Source organism: Bufo bufo, chromosome 6, assembly GCF_905171765.1.
Source record: "Bufo bufo chromosome 6, aBufBuf1.1, whole genome shotgun sequence".
NCBI classification, from domain to species: Eukaryota; Metazoa; Chordata; class Amphibia; order Anura; family Bufonidae; genus Bufo; species Bufo bufo.
This window is the reverse complement of record NC_053394.1, coordinates 361,361,482-361,378,259: the sequence shown is the minus strand read 5'-3', so window position 1 is coordinate 361,378,259 and position 16,778 is coordinate 361,361,482. Positions and strand designations below refer to the sequence as shown.

The following is a 16,778-nucleotide window of genomic DNA, read 5'->3' as shown; positions in this document are numbered from 1 at the left end:
CCAGTCACCGGTGTTCTGTCCGCGTCCAAGAAATAAACTGCAAACAGCAACTTTGTGACCAGTGGTGAGTGCCGCGGTGCTTTCTTTCTTATGCTATCATTATTATTACTATATCACCGATAGAGCACCACCGTGAAGGTTCGGGATCCCAGTGTTTTAAGTGCTCCAGTGACTACATAGACACATGCAGCAGTGCCGGCTGCGCTCTTTTCTCACTCTCTGTGCCATCCCACAGAATAGGTGCCAAGTGTCTGATCTTGGAGAATCTAACTATCTTCGGCGGTCCCATAGTGCATACTCAACTGCGGCTCCATTTTAATGGGAAACATAAGACCCCTGTTCTCGTGATTGATTGCAGGGGTCTGAACGCTGAGACCCCCATTAGACACTTATCACCTATCTGGTGGAAAGGTCATAGGTGTGGAGTCTAGGACAACTCCTTCAAGTCCGCAGCTGCATTTGCTACTTCATGCCACACAACGCATGGCTCATACAGACTGGTACGTTCTCCAAGAGACTGACACAGACCCCAGTGTTACTATGCATGTCGGCAGTATAATAGGGGGGGGGGGGGGGGGGGGCGCTGAAATCCCCACTTGTGGCACTGAAAAAAACCTGCCCTTGACAGTGTATATTAACCCCCTCTTCTACGAGAACCAAGGCAATACCTTAAGACCAGGGATGGCCAACCTGCGGCTCTCCAGCCGTTGTAAAACTACAACTCCCAAAATGCCCTGCAGTAGGCTGATAGCTGTAGGCACTCTGGGCATGATGTGAGTTGTAGTTTTGCAACAGCTAGAGAGCCACAGGTTTGGCCATCCCGGGCCTAGACCACCAGGGAAGTTTTAATTAGCATGAATACTTTTCTGCTTCATTTAACCAGTTCAGCACCACACACACATAGAAAGTAGTGGTAATGACATATTTATTAAGATTTCACTCCGTAAAAATCACATTAATAAAGTGCTTCATTGTGTCACGCGTTACACAGGAAGCTGCACTGGCACAGGCAACCTTTGGTAAACTTAATTTTTTATTTTATTTTTATTTGCCGCTCATTCTGGCAGCTATCACTATGTCTGCCAACAGTGTCATAAGGGACGGATGAAGGGCGAATTCAGTGGTAGCAAAAACCTCAGAGCAGTCCCTTTCAAGGTCACGTTCTCCATCCTAGTGTCATAATTCGTTTTCCCCCTCCACAGTTCAGAAATAGTCCTCCACCAGAGGAACCAGCCCCTGCGGGAACGGTAGTGTCTACCCATGTGGTATTTGGTCAAATCAGGTCTTGTAGCAGCAGATAAGTCCATGGCCAGAACACATTTGGCACTCATGGGAAATGCTGGCCCCGCTTGGCACACCTTGCGGACTATGTAAGTTAAATGAGAACTTAAGTGGTACTAAGTTGTATTCGTTAGACCGTCACTCGATAGGGCGCCACGCTCTTGTGGTGTTGATCATCAGATCCCTAAAGCACAGGCCAAGTCCACCGAGCTGTGCCACCTACAGAATGACACCGTCTAGCTTAGAGGTAGCATTACCCACTACCCACGAGTTTTTTTTTGCCATTAGCTTCTGCTACCTTAGGCGACCGTCAGGTCCGATAGAACCCATATCAGATTTGGGGTCGGGTGACAGAGAACTCCAATGCGTACCAGAGCAAATTGGAAGCGACGGGCAAAACGTTGAGGCAGTCTTGGTGCAAATTCCTCCGGTAGACCAGAAATCACTTAAACTATTATCAGTCCATTTTTCCAGATCTTTGCCCACGAGCTCAGCTTTTTTGTCAGCCTCCTGTTTGATCTCGGCACGTGAAGGGAGACCGAGAACTCCCCTTAAAGCCTGGAAATTGTGCTCCATGTACTGTCCCTGAGGTGGGCCTGCATGTAGGCTCCGGTCACCTGAGGAAAAAGGGAAGAGACCCTTAGATAATCTTTTATGTGAACATGTCCCTTACACCCCAAAAAAGGCGTCACTGGAAAAAAAAAAGGGGGGTCATTCTAAGTAACACCTCTTGTAATGGTGCTGTGAAATGTGGAACGCTAAAGTTTTTAGCCAGTCAGCTGAGAGGAAAGCAATAATTACAATACAGGGGTTCTCCACCTTTTTAACAAATTTTGGGCTTCCTCCCTGTCAGCTCTGAGGAGGGAAGCATACTTACCTACTCCCTGCCGCTCTCCTCTGCCTCCTTCAGTCCACTGCTGCGCTCACCGTGCTCCAGTCAGCACTTGTAAACCTCTGGCACAGGCAGGGATCACACGTGCTAATTCTGCAGCCAGTGACTGGCCAGGGCAGTGACGTGTCCCCCAAGCCACACATCATTGGGTCACTGGCCAAAATTTGTTAAAAAGCTGGAGAACCCCTTGAGAGTTGGAACATTAGGGGATAATACCACGTGTACCCCGCACACAATTTACCTTTCTGAAATGTCTCCTTGTTCCTAAAAGTGAGTGGTATCACTAGAAATTTGACTTCGGCCAGCAGCTCCCAAAAACTCAACAGACGTACATGCCACACTCCGGGACGAAGGGGGCGGGATAAGGGGGGCTTGTATTGTGTGAAATCGGCCTCAGAGTCCACTACAATGTCATAGGAAGCGGCTATTACGTAGGTAGGATCGATCCAGACCACCGTAACCGTTACGTTGACTCCATGGGTCCACTTCTGCACAGCAACCAGCTCATCCATGGGCCCAATAAGACCACCAAAGTTACGGAAAATCCGCTCCTTGGGATCCCATTCGGTGCCCACCTAGAAAAATCAATTGGCCATAATAAGCCATCAGGAAGCCATGGGCATTCACATTATTTACACTTCATACAACAGAAATTTTGAGATTGGGACAAAAATTACATGGTCAGCCCCTGCCGCTCAGGAGAACACGTGCACCAGTACAAGTGGACTTGCCTCCAGACTTTGGATACGACTAGCAGCTTCAACCAGGTGAACTATTCTTAGGGTGCCTCGTGGCATCATCCAGAACTCCAGAGTCTCACTTGGATGGACCTTCTGGGTCACCAAATAACCTTGAAAGTGGTCATCATAAAAGTAGAGTTCGACACTTGAGGGGAAGCCATCAGCAGAGAAGCTACAGGAGAAAAAAAAAAAAAAGTAAAAAAGAAAAGAAAGCTTATTCTATCTATGGTAAGCATTTTAATCATACATAGTATTCCCCTACACCTCTCATTAAAGGGCTGAATACTTTTGAAACGGCATGAAATTAAAAAATTTGCATAGCCGCTAAGTTATACAAGAAAGTTTCTGTATAGCACCACCTGCTTTTCATTTCCTTATTTCTCAGTCCACCTCACTGAGGTGGTCGCACAAACTCAGATTAAGGGCTCATGCACACGACCATTGTTTTTGTCTGCATCCGATCTGCAGTTTTTTTGCAGATCGGATGCGGACCCGTTCACATCAACGGGGCCGCAAAAGATGCGGACAGCATCCGTATGACGGTTCCGCGGCAGAACCTGAAGAAGAAAAAAAACAGAACATGTCCTCAGTAAAAAAAATTCAATAGGTCCAGCGCCTTGGAATTTAAAATAAAACTTAACTTTGTCCTCCGGGTAAGGCGGTTTAAGGACAAGGATAGGAGTGTTCTATAGGTGGCAGGACGTTCCGTTCTGCAAAATGCAGACTGCACACGGCAGGTATTCATGTTTTGCAGATCCGCGATTTGGGGACTGCAAAACAGCCAGTGGTCCTGTGCATGAGCCCTAAATCTTCAACTTTCACCAGCCCTATATTATGCTAGATGCTGTGGCCATTACAGGGAAAGAGCTGCAGCAGAAAGGACACGCTTCCCTACCGTTCAATGAGAAAGGACATGCCCCCCTGAGCTGCCAGCCTGAAATAAATCTAGCAGAGCGATGAATGGGGAGATCTCTGGATCCATGTGAGGTACAGGGCTGGTTCTAGGTGTACTAGACGGATTGTCATGTACTGTATGATGTCAGATTGTCATTTCTTACATCAGTCATGGCGTAACACCTTTAAAGTACTTTTCATAATTAGAAAAGGGGGCATTTTCCTCCACAACATAACCATTCTTCTCCAGTACGGCAGCTTATTCTTGTCCAGTGAATGGGCTGAGCTGCGATACCAGCCACAGACTAGGATATGAGTGCCATGATTTCAGGTGGGGAAAGCACGCCCTTTTTACTAATCCTGATTAAACAGATAGAGATTATGTGGGTTTACAGAGGAATTCAACACAGGCTTAGACTCTAGCCACGGCACATCAGAGGTATATACCAGGAGTATTTGTAAAGGCATATCTCATCGGCTGGGGATGCACGAGAATAACCCTTTATCCCAGCATATAACGTCTCATCTTCTCCTGCATCCACCCAATCCTCCCCCCCCCCCCCCCCCCCAAAAAGGGCTATTCTTCTTTATCGGCGATCTGATACTGGTATATGGATGTCCAGACCGTGCCTGGCAGAGAAGAGCCAGGCACGGTCTGGACATCCATATACCAGTATCAGATCGCCGATAAAGAAGAATAGCCCGTTTGGGGGAGGGGGGGATTGGGTGGATGCAGGAGAAGATGAGACGTTATATGCTGGGTTAAAGGGTTATTCTCATCTCAGATAATGGGGGCATATCGCTAGAATATGCCCCCATTGTCTTATAGGTGCGCGTCCCACGAAGCCCCGCTAAGTGGTGGCTTGAGGACTCTCCCCATAGTAGTGAATGGGAGCGCACTGCGCATGCCTGACCACCTCTCCTATTCACTTTTATGGGCCCAGCGGAAATAGCCGAGCCATCGCTCAGCTATTTTCAGCGGTCCCATGGAAAATCAATGCAGTGCGCCCTCCACCATTTTTGGGGCTCCGTTCTCGATCTAGGTGCGGATCCCAGCGGTTAGACCCGCACCTATCAGATAATGAGGGGCATATCCGAGTGATATGCCCCCATTGTCTGAGATGAGACAACCTCTTTAAGGAGGGATCTAGTGATAAACGGAAGATGAACGTGGGGCAGGGGGGCACAGTCAGATCCCTCCCATACACTGCACCATGCATGTGTAGTATAACTACATGGGAACTAGTCTGACACCACTGGTGTATATGCAGGTGATATGGCACGGTGTGACACACTGACATACACCAGTCACTGACTACAATTGTAAAAAAAACCTTATCCCTCACTTTTTTTTTTACTGTGCCCTACTGTACAGAAAAGTAAAGGGACACCACACCTTCAGACGTTACCCTTCCACATACCACACCAGCACAAGCTGGTTACATGGGATCTATGTCGGAGAATACTCCTAGAGCACACTGCCAACACGCCTGAAGAACGGAGCCCTAGAGTCCTCTCTCACCTGCAGGCAGACTTTCTGTTCTCTTTCTCTGGGCTCTGTAGTTTATGCAGTGACAAACGTGTAAAAGACGTGTACGCCGTCAGGGTGACATCGGTGAGACCTCCCAGTCCTTCCACGTCATGATAGATGTTCTCCCAATAGGATTTCAGTCCTGGGGTCCCTGGTTCTGGCTCCCCAAACAAATGAGCGTCCAAAATATCCAAAACCTCTTGATTCACGGAGGACTCAAACTTTCTGGCAAAGAATGTCGGTCTGGAAACTTGCTGAAAGGAGATGATGAGAGTGGTTGTTTAAAAGAAGGAGAACGTAATAAAAGCAATGAAATTTGGCCGGCTCCCCTGCATATTTGGCTGGGAGCAGGCTGATGAACATACCTGTAAGCGCACAATATCTTGCGGTTTGAAGTCATTGGGGGAGCACCCGCACCAGTCCACAATGTGCTTATACTGGCACCTGCAGCCCAGTTTCCGGTTCCAGTTTGTCACCCGCAGGTTATTGTCCACAAAGGTGTTGCAGTCTTGACTATTTTCCAGGACGGTATGAAAGAACGACTGAAAGAAAGAGAGGATATTCAGCCCGGGCGCTTTAACAGCAATGGTGCAGCAGTATGTCCACGTTATAGGCTCTGACCTCAGCGGGGAGCAGGGTGTACTTGTAGAAGCGTCTCAGCTCTGACACGAGGACATCATCGGTATAGATCACATATTTCACAAACTTGCGAGTCAGAGCAAACCAATCCGAGCCGCCGTCTAACATGATACCCTCCGGAATATGCCTCTCACCGAGGCGCCACATGTGGGAGTCACATTCATGGAAGAGACGATCCAAACCTTGCTTCTTAATAAACCTACGAGAAAAAAAAAAAGTTTGTGTCAAGCATCTTGTACAAGGCAAGAGGAGCTCAGGAGAAAACCAAAATTAATGCAACTCTCTAAACCGCCTTCGTTAAAGGGCATCTGTCAGCAGATTTGTACCTATGGAACTGACTGACCTGTTGGCCGCTGAAGGCATCTGTGTTGGTCCCATGTTCATATGTGTCCGCATTGCTGAGAAACATGAAGTTTTATTGTATGCAAATGAGCTTCTAGGTGCAACGGGGGTGTTGTCATTGCACCTAGAGGCTCTGCTCTCTCTGCAACTGCTGCAGCCTCTCCACTTTGATTGACAGGTCCAGGTAGTGTAAATGTGATCAGGTCTGGCCCGGTCAAAGTGGAAAGGGTGCAGCAGTTGCAGAGAGAGAGCTGAGCCTCTAGGTGTAACGAAAACACCCCCGTTGCACCTAGAAGCTCATTTGCATATAATACAAATTCATTTTTCTCAGCAGTGCGGACACATATGAACAAGAGACCAACACAGATGCCTTCAGCCGCCAAGCGCACCTAAAACAGGTCAGCCAGTGTCATGGATACAAATCTGCTGACAGATGGTCTTTGTAGCTCCTTGACCTATCTGGCAGACCTTCTGAATCTGACCTAGGCTATTTCTGACGACTCTCTCTCTGCTCTCCTCAGTGTCCGAGATAGCAGCAGGGAGGGGGAGGAGGTTGTACATGGCAGATCAGTGTGGATAAAGCATCCAAGGAGGGCAGCTCACACAGACTGTGCACAGGTTTCAGGGGGAGAATCACAGGTGTAGGGAAAAGGCAGAACACCCACTGCAAACTCTGAAGGGCGAAATCACACACTCCTTAGCATCAGTGACTGTCAGAACAAGTGAGACGAGAACCCTCATGGGGTGTAGAAGGAGAAATCGGTCCATAAATGAAGCTGTACTGAAACATGAGGGCTAGTGAAGACAGCAGCATCCTGGACACACAGACCAGACAAGCAGTATGCATTACTGGGGGCACACGTCCACATGAGAAAAAGTCAGAAACTAGGAGCAGGTGGTAAACTAAACATCAAGGGGTCTGAAACTGAATGAAGACTGGAGGTAGCTCCATCTATACATAGATACATTACCTGGCATTATCACGACCATGAGATTTCAGAAAGTTCTTATCCTTGTATTTTGTTAAGAAGTAAACCAGTTCCCGATTGGTCCTATAAAGAAATGCACTGAGCCTAAGTCACGTCCTTTTACCGTGCAGATATTTGGCTAAAACACTTCATGCTTGATAGACTTTATTCACCTGGTGGGGTAGTCTGTGGCGCTCAGGTTGATAAAGAAGTCCCATGACCAGTCAGACATCTCAAGGAGATCCTGCATGCTACGCAAATACATAGTCAGCAGGCTGGCGCCACCCCAGATTGTGATCATGCGCCACGGAGTAACACGAATATTTGTGTAGCGCTGTGCCATCTGAACCACCTCGCTATGTAAGTAATTGGAACGCTGTCAGAGGCAGAAAAAGAGAAGAGCGATCAGCTGGAACCGTATCCACCACAATCCTCAACATATGTGGTAAACATCCCGTACCTGGTCCACATGGATGTAGTAAAAGTGGTCTTTGTGGTAAATAGCTTTAATAAGCCGCTTCAGCTGCCGTATGGCTCTCCCATGTACAACCAGCATGTACACCACGCTGAGGGGCTTCTCTGGAGCTGGGGCGCCAATATCAGACTCTTCCCATTGCAGAGCGGAAGTCATTTTACCTAAGGTATTAAAAAATAAAAAAAATAAAACACAACCTGAGAAAATCAGAACATCACATAAAATACACACATTGATAAATGCCAATATATGAATATCCACGCGGACCGTTGTTTACTTGTATGACTTTGTGGCACTGAGCAGGTTCTTACCTTATAGAGAGCATAGCTTTATAAGAGATACTTAAAGGGAACCTGTCACCGGGATTTTGTGTATAGAGCTGGGGACATGGGCTGCTAGATGGCCGCTAGCACATTCACAATACCCAGTCCCCATAGCTCTGTGTGCTTTTATTGTGTAAAAAAAAAACGATTTGATAGATATGCAAATTAACCTTAGATGAGTCCTGTCTCTGAAGGAGCCCAGCACCGCCCCGCATCCTCAGAATCTCCTCCTTGCTCCCCTATGTCAGAAAGCCAGAGCGCCGTAATCTTGCGATGCGCGAGCTAGCGCATGCGCAGTGTCTGAATAGTGTTCCTTCCCTGTGCTGGCATCAGCCTCAGGGAACGAAATGCCCATGCGCTAGCTCGCGCATCGCGAGATTACGGCGCTCAAGCTTTCTGACATCGGGGAGAAGGAGGATCGGAGGATGCGGGGCGGTGCTGGGCTCATCTCAGGGACAGGACACATCTAAGGTTAATTTGCATATCTATCTAATCGTTTTTTTGACACAATAAAAGCACACAGAGCTATGGGGACTGGGTATTGCGGATGTGCTAGCGGCCATCTAGCAACCCATGTCCTCAGCTCTATACACAAAATCCTGGTGACAGGTTCCCTGGTCATAAACTATATTGAATAAATCAACAGTACAAGCAAAGAGAAACTTTATAATAGGTGAAATTGAAAAAAAAAATACAAATAATATGCTTCTTTCTCCACTTATCAGACTCCTCTCCTTAGCCTTGCTTCCTGCACTGATGATGCACTCTGAATGTGCCGATAAAATCCGTACACTGACAGATCAAGTTACAGTTACAGCCGTTTTTTTGAGAGGCAGCTAAAATAGACTACAGGAAATGCACCACAGAGAGGCTGCCGCTGCTTCTACCGGGTGTTCTGCTGGATTTACAGCAACAGTGCTAAGTACTGCTATATTACATCCTTCATCCTGCTGGCGATACACAGTGCACAAAGAGAAGAGCCCATCCTTCTGCCCCGTCTACCTAAAACATCCCCTCAGAAGCAGCATAGAAGTCATTATACAGGAGTACTGAGCAGTGTAGATATGAGTCCAACACTGGAATGAGACAGTACAACATTTACTAGAAGCAGCACACTATGCCACTGCAAATCCTTCCTCTCCTTTCCATAGACCTCCATAGGCAGCAGTTGTAACCTGATCTCTCAACACGGATGATAATCTCTCTTATCTTTACCTTTCTGACGACACATTACCACTGGAGTGAGAGTTATTGATTAGTGCAGGAGGCATTGAGAAGGAGGAGCAGAGTCTGATAAGTGGTGAATGCGGCCATGGCACCTGAGCGGTAGAAAAGAGGGAGTGGGCTCCTTCTGACTTCTCATATGACCCCAAATGGCGACATTTTGAGTTTATGGTCAGCTGATTTGACAGCTTGTGGTCTCATGAAGCTCCCAGGCCTGCCACTGTTAACTGGATTTCCTACTGTAAGGCTTAAAGGGGTTGTACCACGAAAAATATTCTACAGTTTTCAAACCAGCACCTGTATCTGAGTACTTTGTAATTGCATGTAATTAAAAATTTGCATAGCTATTGAGTTATTCAATAAAATCTATCTGTATAGCGCCACCTGCTGTTTTTTTTTCTTATTATTTCTTTGACCCGCTCACTGAGAAGGCCGCACATGCTGAGTTTCATCCTTCAACTTTCTCCTGAGCTGTGATAGGAAGAGCATAGACACGCCCCTTAGCTGGAAAGACACTCCCCTTGAGCGGTCAGCTTGAAATCTAGCAGAGCAATGAATCCGGAGATCTCTGGATCCATGTGAGGTACAGGGCTGGTTCTAGCTTTTTTTTTTTTGAGTTTGTCACGTATCACGTGATGTCTGATTTTCATTTTTTTTACATTAGTCATGGGATAACCCCTTTAATGGGAAGTCAACAGAATCTGGATGGACTGCAATAGTATACTACTGCAGTCCATGGTATAAACCAGGGATGGCCAACCTGCGGCTCTCCAGCTGTTGCAAAACTACAACTCCCAGCATGCCCATACAGCCTACAGCTATCAGCCTACAGCAGGGCATGGTGGGAATTGTAGTTTTACAACAGCTGGAGAGCCACAGGTTGGCCAGCCCTGGTATAAACAGTCAAATGGACTGCATGTTAACCCCTCAAGACTGGGCGATTTTCAGTTAGTTTTTTTACTGCCAGCTTTTCCAAAGCCATAACTTTTTTATTTTTTATTTTTACAGTCACGCGGCCGTATGAGGGCTTGTTTTTCTGCGGGACCTGCATAACGGATCCGTCCCGTTTCTTGGGGTCAGGAGAGAACTCCCCTGCATAACGGAAAACGGGACGGATCCGTTATGCAGCCCATAGACTTCTATTATGACGGAATGAATAACGGAATGCCTCTTAAGGCATTCTGTTATACATTCCGTCATAGAATTGCGTTATGTTCCGTGGTAACGCAATTCTGCTTTTACCACCACACGAAGCGTGAACGAATTTCATAACATGAACTTGGCTCATCTCTAATTACAACGATACCACACCTGTATAGTTTTTTGTTTGTGTTTTAATACTGAAAAAAAATAAAAACTGTAGAAAGAGATTTTTTTCTTTGCATCACCATATACTGTGTGAGGACTCATTTTTTGCTCGGCGATCCGTACTTTTTATTGATACCATTTTGGGATGCGTATGACTTTTTGATTACTTTTTATTAAATTTATTGTGGGAGGTGAAGCGACCAAAAACGGCAAACTGGACTTTTCTCCCATTTAGCGTACAAGATAAACATTTTTATATTTTAATAGTGCAGGCATTTAGGCACGCGGGATGATTATGTATTTTTATTTTGGGGAAAGAGGGGTAATTTTAATTTTAACATTTCTAAAAAACTTCTTTTTTCCCTCTTTCTTTTACAATTTTATTAGTCACCCTAGGGAACTTGAACAAGCTATGAGAATTACGCTATGTTCACATGGAGCCCTGCCACAGGCAGGGTCTTCATAGGAACGTATGTGCGGCGGCCTCGGATCATTCAGGAGGATCGAGGCTGCCATACACATCATCCTGCTCCCCCATCCTCGCTACGGGGAGCCGGTGCATGGCCTGGGAGCGCACACATCCCAATTTTTTTACCTCCCAGCAGCTGTGGTCACATTTGACCATGGCATCTGAGAGGTTAAATGTGTGCAATCAACGTTATTGTCGATCACATACATTGGCCCCGAGTGCCTGTTTAAACCAGCAGGTGCCCAGCGGCTATGATGCCCTCTTTAAATGAGGGCATCTTTAAATGTGGAGGCAGTGACTTGGCTCCACACCACTGCTCGAACAGCCCAGACCAGCAGGAGTGCCAATCCAGCCGTTTAACCTCTTACATGCCTCAGGCAATAGCACCCGTGGCATTTAAGCGGTTACAAAGAGAGTGGACACCATTGTGCCTTCCATCGGCACCCCACGAATGAGATAGCAGGGTGCCGATGTGCGTGCATGCAGGATGGGGTCCAGCAGAGGCCTGCCTCTCGAGTGTCCCACCAGGCCTCTCTGGTGCATCCTGCTGGTGAATGTCAGTATTGCACTGACCGGAATCTATCTCATAGGAATGAATAGAGAAGTGACTGACTTCCTGTCAGTTGGAGATCACAGTGCTGGTCACATGACACAGCTGAGGATCAGAAGAGAGGTTATAACTTTAATAAAAGTTAACCTCACTACAGTTTACCTTTGAACCATGTACCTTTCTGACAGGTCAGAAAAAATAAATAAAATTGGGAGTGTTTCTTTAAATCCCAACATACCTCTTATCTGGCAGTAGCATGGCAAGCTCTTTGGCATGAGCAGTCCCTTCTGGTGTAAACACACCAAATTGGCAATCTCCCGCTGGCACTTTTGGGTGGGTGCTCTTGCCAGGGCGGACAAGGCATCCTTCCCTTTGATGTCACATTTCGGAGTGAAGGCGCGGTCAGTGGGGTGAGGTCCTTCCACACTTCCCGTGTCCCCATCTCTGGTCAGATTGGCCCAGGTTTCTTGCGGCACATGGATACGGGCGCTCAGCTTGGACTTCGTATTAGCCTCTTTCGCCACTCGGGCTACCTCACTGCCTGCTCGCCCTCCCTTCACTCTCGATCTCCAAGATCTGCGCCCTGCCGAGCTGTCGGGGTCCTTGGAGTGTTCTGCCTTATCTGGGCTCCTATTCCTCTTCTCTGGGGCGTTCTGGAATACAAAAAGTTGTCACGGCAAAACAAGAAGGGAGCGGGCGAACAAAGACACCAAGAAACCGCAGGGTGGTCGTGTATCAACGCTGCCAGGCTCATTCATTCATTGGCTGGTTACCTCCTGTGTGGGCGCCGGCTACAACGGCTCGCCCCTGTCAATCGTGGACCATCACCGAAAAACCAGGCACAATGCCGCATAGGGCTAGCTCAGCTGAATGTAATGATACTTTTTACTTACTGATCCGCTGCTTCATTCTGGAGAAAAGTACTGTTAATCCATATCCAAACGAGCAGTTAAGTGCACTGTGGGTGGGGCCAAGACACTCTGTGCACCCTTGCCCCTCCTGCCAGCCTCTCCCTCTCCTTGACTGGCCTTGTCAATCAAGGAGACAGAGGGGTTGGCAAGGGTGCACAGAATGGCTTGGCCCCACCCACAGTGCACTTAACTGCTCATTTGCATATGGATTAACAGTACTTTCTCTAGAATGAAGCAGCAGATCACAAAAGCTATCGTTCCATTCAGCTGAGCTAGCCCTACAAGGGACTACGGCTGGTTTATCAGTCAGTCCTGTAAGGAGGAGCTCTCCCCTCTCCTAACAAGTCTGTTCATTCTGGAGCATCTATTCTTATGGCTCTAGGTTGTGCCATTCCTCTATTATTCCTGCTAGAAGTTTACAAATGAATCGCCAGCAGTCTGCAGTAAAGGTACAGGGGGGGGTGTCTGTCCAATCAGTGCTGCTGGTGTCAGTCTGTGCAGGGACACCCCCCCGACTGGTAACACCCATCTGTACCCTTACTGCCGACTGCTAGCAATTCATTCATAACTTCCAGTAGCAATAATAAGGGAATGACACAACATAGAGTGATAAGAATAGATGCTCCAGAGAAGAGGTGACAGGTCCTCATTAAAGGGGTTGCTCACTTTAGGGAATGGGGTGGCCTTACCTTCTCCGCAGCTCCCCCCAGGATGTAAACTTGCATTCTGACGCAGCTGCAGCCAATCCCTGGCCGCAGTGGTGACCTGCTCCCCCTTCTGTCATGGCGAATGGTCACGTGACACAAAGCGGAGAGGTCACAGCTGTGGCCAGAGATTGGCGACAGCTGCGTCAGAACGGACGTTTACATCCTGGGGGCACAGGGGAGAGAAGGAGCTGGGAGCAGGTAAGTAGGCTTCCCTTTCCCAGGTCTGTCAAAAACACCCCCCAAAAGGTGCATAACCCCTTTAAAATAGACACCTGTCAGCCACAACATGTAATCCTCGCTGCGGGAGACCCCTGCAGTAAGAGCGCCATATGCGCGTGCTTCTCTCTCCTACTTGTAGCGATTGGTGGGGGTCTCGGCACTGACCCTTTAAATAATTAGTTAAAAAACATCTATACTCCCTGTCCCAAACCCCCACCGCTGCAACCAGTCACTGGCCTCAGTGGTATAGGGCATAAGCGATCCCTGCTATAGTCCGGCAAAGGGGCTGGAGGTGGAGGGGAGGGGGTTCGACTTCCCGGCACGATATACCTGCACCAAGGGGTGGCAAACATTGGGCGTCTTCTATCAGGGTGCCAATGTGTACCCAAATGCTAAAACTGCACTGGCAGCCATTATACCTGTCTATCATAAAGGGTTAATGTACTGCCATTCCGATCCCTTCAGAAACATATGGCTCCGGGCACCACTGATACACAAGCCCCAGAAGGGGGGTGCACCCCCATCATAATGGCATCAGGTGTGCCCACATCTGTGCCACACACACACACTCTTACAATCTCTCCGTCCTCTTCCAGCCCGCTGAAGCTCCACACCACCAGGCCCTGGACCAGCAGCAGAGCCAGCGCGGCAGCGGCCAAGTATTTATAACGGCGCCCCAGCTTCAGCACCCTGCCGCTGGCTGCCATGTCCGCCGTGTGCTCGGGCACCGGTGAGTTAGTGGCGGCAGCAGCTCCGCTCCCAGCACCTTCCCGCAGTGCGCGCCCACAGCCACATAACTCCGCACTGGCGCTCCTAACAGTGCTGGATAGTATTTGCCCAAAAGCAAAATGGCCGCCGGCTCTAGTCGTACTGGGACACGTCATCAAGCGGCCGAAAGTGACTTCCGCTGAGCGAACGGAAGTTCGACGTGGCGTCTCTGGTTGCCTGGCAACCTGTGACTATAAACCACGTGGCAGTGGGGTTTTTATTTTTTATTTAATTTTTTTTTATTCTGTACTGATCACATTGTAGTGTAGGAGTAATTCGCTGTTAATTAACAGTCTGCTGTAGAGGCAAATTATCATAGTTACATAATGACTTGGGGTGTGACTGGTAATTAGCTCCTAGGGATAATAAAGCTCCATGGAAATTAGGGCAGAAGAGCTGTTTACAGTGGGGATCTCATAAGGCTCTGTTCACACAGTATTTGTCTTCAATCCGCTTCACAATTCTGCATGCTTCTTGAACATCCAGCAAGGTTGCCAACCAGATTTTTTTTCCTTTTTCTGGACAACTTATCCCAAAATCATGGACATGTCTATTTTGTTTTTTTCCATGGAAACCGGAAAAAAGTTGCCTATTTTTCGGACTGTCCATAAATTTCTGGACGGTTGGCAACCCTGGTGTCAGGCTTTATTCAGATGTGGGTTTGGCGCAGTTTTTAGCCTACCCATTGATGTCAATGGGACACGTCGGTTCTGCTTCCTTGTGGTGTGTGGATTTTAACAGTTTAATGATCAGATACTTTTGCATTAGGCAACTTTCACACTTGCGTTTTTGCTGGATCCGGCAGGGTTCAGTAAAAAACGCTTCCATTACTGATAATACAACCGTCTGCATCCGTTATGAACGGATCCGGTTGTATTATCTTTAACATAGCCAAGACGGATCCGTCATGAACTCCACTGAAAGTCAACGGGGTACGGATCAGTTTTCTATTGTGTCAGATTGTGTCTGAGAAAACGGATCCACCCCATTGACTTGCATTGTGGGTCATGACAGGACGGAAAGCAAACCGCAGCATGCTGCTCTCCAGTACGAGAACGGAGCGGAATGCATTTTGGAGCGTTCCGTTCTGTTCAGTTACGTTTTGTCCCCATTGACAATGAAAACAGAAACGCTAGTGTGAAAGTCGCCTTATTTAGTGCACATGGCGGTTTAACAGTCGTAACTTTTTTTGTTACACTACCAAAATATTTTTTACAACAGTTTTTTACGTGACACCTACAGCTTTATTAACATGGTTTCAGACATCCCAACCTGCAAAAACTCATTTCAGGGAGGTTTTCTTTTTTTTTCTTTCACAAACTTTTTATTACATTTTCCAGACATATGCAGTATCTGCACACTGTGCTCTATGGTGTGGAGGACGGGGCTCATTACCCTGCCCCAAATTATCATATTTCTGTATATGATTAAAGGGATTCTGTCACCACCTATAAGCTCTGTGAGCGAAACATATGCTCATGTCCAGGGTAGCATTCTGATTTCTAAGGTGGCCTTATAAAAGCTATTTGTGGCTTTATTCTGCGGAAAAACAGGTTTTACTAAGGCTACTTTCACACCTGCGTTAGGGTGTCCGCTCGTGAGTTCCGTTTGAAGGGGCTGACAAGCGGCCCCGAGCGCAGCCGTCCAGCCCTAATGCATTCTCAGTGGACGCGGATCCGCCTGGCCGTGCGGAGGCAAGAACGGATCCGTCTGCATTATAACTTAGAAAAATTTCTAAGTGTGAAAGTAGCCTGAACGGATCCGTCCAGACTTACAATGTAAGTCAATGGGGCGGATCCGTTTGAAGATGACACTATATGGCTCAATCTTCAAACGGATCCGTCCCCCATTTGCTTTCAATGTAAAGTCTGGACGGATCCGCTCAGACAACTTTCACACTTAGAAATTTTTCTAAGTTATAATGCCTAACCTGTCAATCATTGAATTAAGGTGCCCAAGCAGAGGAGGTCTGTGGATGCATGGTGCCCGGCCGCAGGCATCACCGTTCGTGCCCAGCGCCGCCTTCTACTCCTCAGTGCCGCCTCTCCCTCTCCCTCGCGCTTTGAGATCCCGCGCATGCGCACAGGCTCAGCCTGATGTGCCGTTGCGGACTGCTGGCATCGGCTTCTTCTTGCACTTTGCACACGCACCGAGAAGGGGACACTGCTACAGGTTGCCGGAAAGGTTTACTGCGAGTAAAGTAGAGATGGAAAATTCGGATCTTTCACATGAATCAGTTCATTCGCTGAGCTGACAAGAAGCAAGTGAACTGAAGCTTAGGTTGCGCAATGCGCATGCGCGGATGCTTGGATTCACTCGCTAAGTCGCAGAGTCGGCTCTTGGTCTGAGTCAGGAAGTTTATTCTTTAAAACCCTGTGTGTAATTATCTACCCCACTGTAGGAAAAAAACCAAGCATCGGGGGGGGGGGGGGGGGGATTTAACACTGGGGTAAATAATATAATTAAAATGGAGGGTTAAATGTGTAAATGTATTTAAAAAAATACATCTGTCTCAATAGTTATATAGCTACTGAATG

General features: G+C 47.6%; 1 protein-coding gene across 2 annotated transcripts; it reads right to left on the bottom strand.

The window, feature by feature from the left end:
* Positions 1-908: 908 nt before the first annotated feature.
* On the bottom strand, positions 909-14,324 carry XYLT2 (xylosyltransferase 2). 2 transcript variants are annotated; one of them, XM_040435724.1, is made up of 11 exons: positions 14,043-14,324; positions 11,875-12,289; positions 7,748-7,923; positions 7,461-7,663; positions 7,291-7,371; positions 5,960-6,176; positions 5,704-5,880; positions 5,330-5,592; positions 2,905-3,085; positions 2,415-2,748; positions 909-1,898 (listed from the first exon to the last, which is right to left on the bottom strand). In XM_040435724.1, exons 1-11 carry the CDS (start codon positions 14,178-14,180, stop codon positions 1,576-1,578), a joined length of 2,508 nt encoding a protein of 835 aa, XP_040291658.1. In that variant the 5' UTR covers positions 14,181-14,324; the 3' UTR covers positions 909-1,575. The 2 variants fall into 2 exon arrangements, with proteins under 2 accessions (XP_040291658.1, XP_040291660.1); XM_040435726.1 differs by having other exon boundaries at positions 14,049-14,324.
* Positions 14,325-16,778: the final 2,454 nt, after the last annotated feature.

Bases quoted from the DNA above. Each gene is read 5' to 3' on its own strand.
- XYLT2 (XM_040435724.1), bottom strand. From the start codon at position 14,180: ATGGCAGCCAGCGGCAGGGTGCTGAAGCTGGGGCGCCGTTATAAATAC. The intron at 7,664-7,747 runs GTACGGGATGTT...TGCCTCTGACAG, and splicing joins ACTACATCCATGTGGACCAG to CGTTCCAATTACTTACATAG. The intron at 6,177-7,290 runs GTAATGTATCTA...TTTTTCTCGTAG, and splicing joins CATGGTCGTGATAATGCCAG to GTTTATTAAGAAGCAAGGTT.